The sequence below is a fragment of the Clarias gariepinus genome, chromosome 11, assembly GCF_024256425.1.
Source record: "Clarias gariepinus isolate MV-2021 ecotype Netherlands chromosome 11, CGAR_prim_01v2, whole genome shotgun sequence".
NCBI lineage: Eukaryota > Metazoa > Chordata > Actinopteri > Siluriformes > Clariidae > Clarias > Clarias gariepinus.
Genome location: NC_071110.1, coordinates 21787021 through 21794092, shown reverse-complemented (window position 1 = coordinate 21794092; position 7072 = coordinate 21787021). Strand labels below are relative to the sequence as shown.

General features: G+C 32.2%; 1 protein-coding gene across 1 annotated transcript; it reads right to left on the bottom strand.

The window, feature by feature from the left end:
- Window positions 1-4670: 4670 nt before the first annotated feature.
- On the bottom strand, window positions 4671-6839 carry LOC128533633 (transcobalamin-1-like). The gene is made up of 4 exons (XM_053507920.1): window positions 6737-6839; window positions 6227-6371; window positions 5157-5290; window positions 4671-5046 (listed from the first exon to the last, which is right to left on the bottom strand). The coding sequence occupies exons 1-4, from the start codon at window positions 6810-6812 to the stop codon at window positions 4985-4987; spliced, it is 417 nt and encodes a 138-aa protein (XP_053363895.1). The 5' UTR covers window positions 6813-6839; the 3' UTR covers window positions 4671-4984.
- Between the last annotated feature and the right edge of the window lie 233 nt (window positions 6840-7072).

Genomic DNA, 7072 nt, shown 5'->3' with positions numbered 1-7072 from the left:
ATCATCCTACAGGCACAAGATGTCCACATGAGAGAATTTAAAGTTACACAAACACCTAAATTATATTGCTTTATAAATGTTATGAAGTTTGCACCAGTTTATCACTCACGCTTGGGTCTGGGAATCCTCCCTCACACAAGTCATCCTGTATTTTTGTATCCTGCATGGAAGGAAAAGTACGTTGCTAGAATAATGCACATACTGATTTATTTTCTCTATATTTGGCAAGGTAGATTAACAAATAATGAATGCAATCACAATGGAAGTTTAAAAGTTTAAAAAGAGCTAGAGCTCATCAGCTTGTTGAACATCACTGTGCGTAAAATCACTAAACATTTTACAACTAAATCAAAGTAACTTAATAACTTGGTGCACATGGTTTTGTTTCTGACATGTTATCACACTTTAATTTAAAATCTTCCCGGAGAACCAACATGTGACAAGTGTAAACCAGGCTTCTTTGCTTTGTGTGGGGTGTTGTGCTATAACAAAACATGTCAGTGCAAAGAAATAATAAAGGACTTCATTTGATTAAAAAAGAAAATAAGAACATTCATTTCCACTGACTTGTTTTTATTATACAAATTAATGACTATAAAACAGGTGAACCGTAATACAAAAGAGGTACAGTATCTGTTCAGTCTTACACTGCCCTCTAGTGGCATCGTTTGAATTTAATTTATTTAATTTTATTTAATTTTAATAACATTTATTTCTTTATTATTATTATTATTATTATTATCAAATAATTTTTATTATGAATAATTATATATTTCCTTTGTTCAGCATAGGCTCAAACATGATCTTAAAATGTTAAAAGTTTATAATGGGTGTGAATTAATATAAAGTAATTTTGAAAGTTATAAATGCATAAAACATTTATTTATTATTTGATTTCATTTAAGTCTTACCTTACTATCCATAATAGGGTATTGTAAATGCACTATTCAAATGTAGTCCTGAAATCTGTCAAAAAGAAAATCACAAATGTTATCTGATTTGCTTTCTATATATTTAAAGTAACACATATATAGTTTTTTTTTTCAATCATAAAATAAAAAGGATATGTTGTATTAAATTATGGTTTTCTTCATTAAGGTAAAGCCATATAATATAAGGATTTTCAAATTAACTTCAAATTAACTTTATAAAGAAGATATTTGGTTGTCAGTAATGCATGTTGGTCAGATTCCAAAACTCTTTTTCATAAAAAAACTTAAAAAAAACTGCAAATCAACAATGTAATGTACAAGCACATCACAAAATATGTCTACCCTGTCATTTTCTAATTTAAAGTAGAATGAATTCCTTTTTTATTGGATAGTGATAATAAAATGTATGTATTAAGTAAGATATTTTGTCCCTTCTCAACGGTATATTTTATTTAAGTTGAAAAATCTGTTGATAAAAACTATTTTATTTTTGTTAAAGAGCAATATATGAGCATATGGTGAACCCACATTTAGCAAAGAGATTCATTTTTAATGGTTACTGTTGTCACTGTATACTGTTTATCAAATATTTCAGAATTTTTGAAAAATGTTTTACAATATATTTATTATTATTTCACTATAAAACAGTGAACAATATTTTGATGTTGACAACATCAAAGTACAAACATTGAAGAAAGACAAAATGATGATCATGATATCATAATTACATCTGCCAGTTTCTCAGAGGGGCAGTTACGCCAAAATAACACATAGGGACACATACAAAATGTTTATTCTTATTATAAAAAATTGAAATGACTTTAGAAAAAAATAGTTTGTTTAGAAACATATCTTATGAATAGTATTTTAATTATGTGTCATTTAACCACTTATTGTCTCAGGGAAGTATGTGGGATGTGACAAAATCAAGGGAAATGGTATAAAATCAGAAAAACAAACTTCAAGAAACTTATCATTTTGATAAGATGTACGTAATTGGTTGGTCATTTATTGGAAAACTTATAATATGTTCATAATAACTGGGTGATTTTTCACGAGGGACACTAAATGCACTTTGTATATTAACCCATAAAATGTGGAATCTAAAAGAGATTTAGACTCGTGTAAATTTCAAATTTCTTAAACTATTTTTAAAAGAAAAAGACAACGATGTTATATTAAGACTTTTTTTTTTTTTTTTTTTACATGGATTATTAATTCAAACGGACGTTTAGTTACAGTTGCTGATAGCCTTTTTCGGGTTGTTTTTTTTTCTTAATTTTTTTCTATGATGTATCTAAAAAAACGTAATTTTCAGTGCTTTTAGTGTTTTTCTGAGGTGTTATAATTGAGCCCCGGTGAACAGTAAAACGGAGAGCGCGCGCAGCGCGAGCACGACATCTTTCGATCCGTTCACAAGTCCGTAATAATCTTTTTTTTATATATATATATATATATATATATATATATATATATATATATATATATATATATATATAATAAATTGTGGCACAATGAACTAAACAACACAGATAATACTACACACGAAATATCTTACCTCATGGAGTTCTGACACTGAGACTTGCAGAAGTACAGCGACACAACGAAGCTCTTGTCTTTTCGGCGGTTGCCATTAAATAAGTTGCGCGGCAAATTAACATATTGTATACCAGCTACGTATCATTATGACGTCATCATTGTCCCTGCTGCATACAGACTAACCAAATAAACAGTCGGAAAATTAATGAGGTTACAGTTGTCTAATCATTTATTACATTATTATTGTTAATTCCTTCATCTTCTGTGTCTTGGGGGTGGGGGGTGGGGTGGGGGGTGCTGGGGGACGTTAGGACACTGGACAGGGACAGCTGAATCTGTGTGGTGGTTGGATCTCGCAACAAGACAACGAACACAGCAAAACTGACAAAAAGTTAGCTGCAGTGTGACAAATGCAAAGTTTTACAGTGGTCCTCTAAATCTTCAGACTTGAACCCATTTGAGAGTCTGTGGTCTCAATTGAAGAGAGCAAATCAAAAGAGAAACATTTCTTGATCAGTTAGAGATTACCTGCATGAAAGAGTGTTCCAAAGTAACTTTGTATCTTTTCTCCAAGTTATCTCATACACAACACAAAGAGGGTTTGTCCTACTGAGGCTGCTGAAGATTCCCAAATACTGAAATTGGGGTGACAGTTTTTTGGAGTATGCATTTTTATGAAAATTTGTGTTACTGGAGGAAAACTTTATTCTGTTCATAAACCTGTTTGACCATAAACCAGGTTCTTTTAGCTCCTTTTCATGGATGGTGCCAATAATTCTAGGTTAGTTGACCATGAGTTATTTGAAAAGGTTACAGTGGAGTGACGGGTTGCTCTCAAGGTTTCTTCCTATTGCCACACTGTAAACCCGAATAAGTTGGCAAAACTAAAAAAATTTAGGTAATTTGAGTTTTTGAGTTTGTTGTACTTGTTCATATGAATCGTTCCTTACTTGCATCATTGAGTAGCCTAACTCATGCTATTTAATAGCAATTATAACTTTTTTTTTTTAGTTGTTGCAAATAAAAAAAATTGTTGTTGGTCATTTGGCTGCTCTTGGCAATGGGTTGCTACAGCAGACAATCCGGCCCGCACACAAGCTTGGCCCAGGTTTTACGCCAGATGCCTTTCCTGACTTAACCTTCCCATTTTATCTGGGCTTGGGACAGGCACTTCTGATGACCTCAGACACAAAATTGCTAGTCTGAAAGATTTTAAGTTGGTGGACCTTTAAGGTGACAGTTACTGTTACTTAAGTACTTACAAATATTTTAAACATCAAATTTGTTCAGCTAACTTGAAAAGTGTAATTTCTACAAACTCATGAATACCAAAAAGTTCTAAATACTCATCAAGGTCTATTAATTTGAACTAATTGTAATTATTTAAGTTACATATGTATGTACAGTATGTGTGTGTGCATGTACAGTATGTATGTGGTGTATGTACACTGTATAGCAAAACATGTTCCTATTTTAAAACAAGTATGTTACTGGGCTGCACCAAGCAATATAAAACATTATGTGGTCTGATGTGTTCTCTACTCCTGTGATAATCAGGTCATTTATTATATTTTGGTCATTATCACCAGACCACATTTCTTCCTTGAAAATGATGGTTCATGACTATTCAGGTCTTAATAATGTCTCATGGTTTTCTGGTTGTTTTCTTTTCTTGAAGCAGGGCAATAATTTAAACCTTCAGAAACAGATTAACATCTTTGCCACAATTACAAGATATGCCATCTGACATGGTTGTTTAAGAAATGAGAAACTACTCACTGCAATAGTTAATGTTACATGTAAATAATTTGTTGTCAGCCAAACCATAATTAATTGCTGCAGTAATTATTCAGTAAAAGGCTCTTACTTGGCTGTGCAGTATATTTAAACCTTGACCTCAAAACTTCAGAAGTACCTGAATGATGTTACAATATGTCCAGAACAGGACATTATAGTTATTACTCATTTATATAAATAATGACTACCAAAGCAGACTAAATCAATCCCTAAACTAATTCACCAACCTAAACCATGATAAATTTGAATATTTCCAAATGTTAAATCACATTTATGCTTCCAATTCCATCACAATGCTCAGATTTATATACTTATAACTGCTATCTTCCAAACTATCAATCATCATACAACCATCAATTTATTGTTTTTTATCTTTCGTTTCATTTATTTATTTCTTCTCACATTGAATAATGAATGAATAAAATTAATAACCAGGGGGGTAAAGGAAGCTTATATAATGTATGATAGAGTTTTCATGATGTCAAAGAAAGAATTTCCAAAAGACATTTCTTAAACCCCTTTAACAATGATTTTAACAAGACAAAGAAATACATTTAATTTTTTAAAATTTGAACTTGATTTGTTAAAGAGAATTCAGACAGATGTAATTTATTTCACCAGTTAACGATAATGTATTTTGCTTTTTTTCCTGATGACTAAAAAAAGAGACCGGAGCTATAAATTACAGCACCGTTAAAGAACTTCATACTTCTGGATTACCAGGTGGTGAATTTGAGGATAACCTTATCATTCGGTTCTGGTATAAAGCATCCAATACCTAAAGAGGGGAAAAGTTACTGTAGGTTATTACATGTTTACATTTACACATGTACATACACATAGTATTTAAATAATAAAAATAATACATAATACTCAATTATTACTGACCCACATCAGGTACTATTATCTTGCCCTTTCGTTCAGCAAGAAGCTCCCAATATGTATGCTCTTCATTGTTCCCTGCCAGTCCATTCACACTTACAAGAAATGGACCATAGTTTGGATCCTCTATTGTTTTGAATCTATGGAGAAATTCAATATTGAACACAAGTAATGTAAATAAAGAAAATTTTATGAATACAAATTACAACAAGAATTGTGAGGTAATTCGAGGACAAATCAATGCACAATGTACAGTATTGTGCAAAGTATTGAGACACGCCTCATTTCTTAATAGGTTGCTTCTTGTATTTTTTATGCAGTCTTGGGGAATTCCTGAAGCACTTAGTTGGCTCTCATTTCAGTCCAGTTCCTGTACCTGACAAGTTTTTTGCCACACACAGAGATATGATTCATTCAAGCATTCAAAAAACTTTAGGTGTGAAGCAGTGAGAAACAGGTGCAGACGATCAGATGAGAAGTGTATTTTTAGGCACTTTGCAGCTTGTCAATGTAAAATATTACATAAGATTTATGTCTGTTATGGAACTGAATACTAACAATTATAACCTAATATTTGTACTATGAGGTCCATATCAGTCATGCAACTTTTGTTGTCGTTGCTGTTTTTGTCATAAATCATATCGCCACCTCTCTTGAGCCATTCTTTTTTTCTTATATTAAATGATGAAATGATGTTGATTAAATTAAAGAAACGGGAACAAATGTTTTACAATGACAGGCTGCAAAGTGCATGAAAACACAGTTTAAAAATGTGTTGTTTGTGAAACAGCCTCAGCAGCAATCTCATTTCCCCTCTTGTCTGTTCCAACCACTCAGCATTCAGCATCACCATTATACTAATCACCAGCCTGATCATCTGTCATCAACTGCACCTGTTTCTCTGCTTCATGCCTTAAGCTTTGTTGTTGTCGAATTTATTTATTGCTTGATTGCAATAAATAAATCACATACCTGTACAGTATTTATTTGTTGCTTAGTTGCAATAAATAAATAAATTATTCTGCAACACAACCTATTCCAAAGAACATTTCTCAACACTGTTTTACAAAACCTACCTGAATTTTTTATTTGCTGCTTGTATCTTCTTCATAGCACCAATTAGGATTCCTCTGTATGCAATGTCAGTGGTGAAAGTCAAATTGTTCTGTTTACTAAGGGAGTTGTAGACGGTTAGGGAAATTGGGTAAGACTGTGAGAGACCTGCAAACAGGAAGTGTTGTAAAAATCCACATATTTTATAGTTGACTTTATGCTGCTTCCAAAGGACACAAAGAAAAATATTAAGCAGCAGTTGTAGACAGCGGTACTTATTATTTAATACTTTTATTTGAATACAAAATACAGATACTGTGATGTATCACAGTCTGAGATATACGGTGTGCATGGCCATACTGTTTTTTTTTCTAATTATCTTTTCTATCCATGATATGTGCAAAAAGTGCATAGACATACTGCATACTGTTTTTAGAACTCTGTTTATTAAATTAATTTCTTAAACTACATAAATAGAAAAAAAAAACTGACAACACATGAGTGGTTTGATTAGGCTATATAAAATTTCCTACCTGATGTGAAAAGCAGGGCAGACAAAAGATATATGAGTGTGAGCGTAGACAGAAGAGCTGCGACTTTGAAGGCCATCTTGCTGCTTCTTTGGTCTGATGCTGTGTGTGTGCATTTGTCCTTGTTGGACAGGTTTATATGCTGCAACACCTTTTCATACCTTTTTGTTCCTGCCCACTTATAGTGCAGTGTGTTATTCACAAGCAACTTTAACACTGTTTTATCAAGCTAATGGAATCAGGGCTACTGAGTGACTGATGGGACATAAACAATGTATTTTCTCATGATACCATTAAGGGTTGTGTAATTATGATGGCCAGAGTTTTCATTTTTTTAAT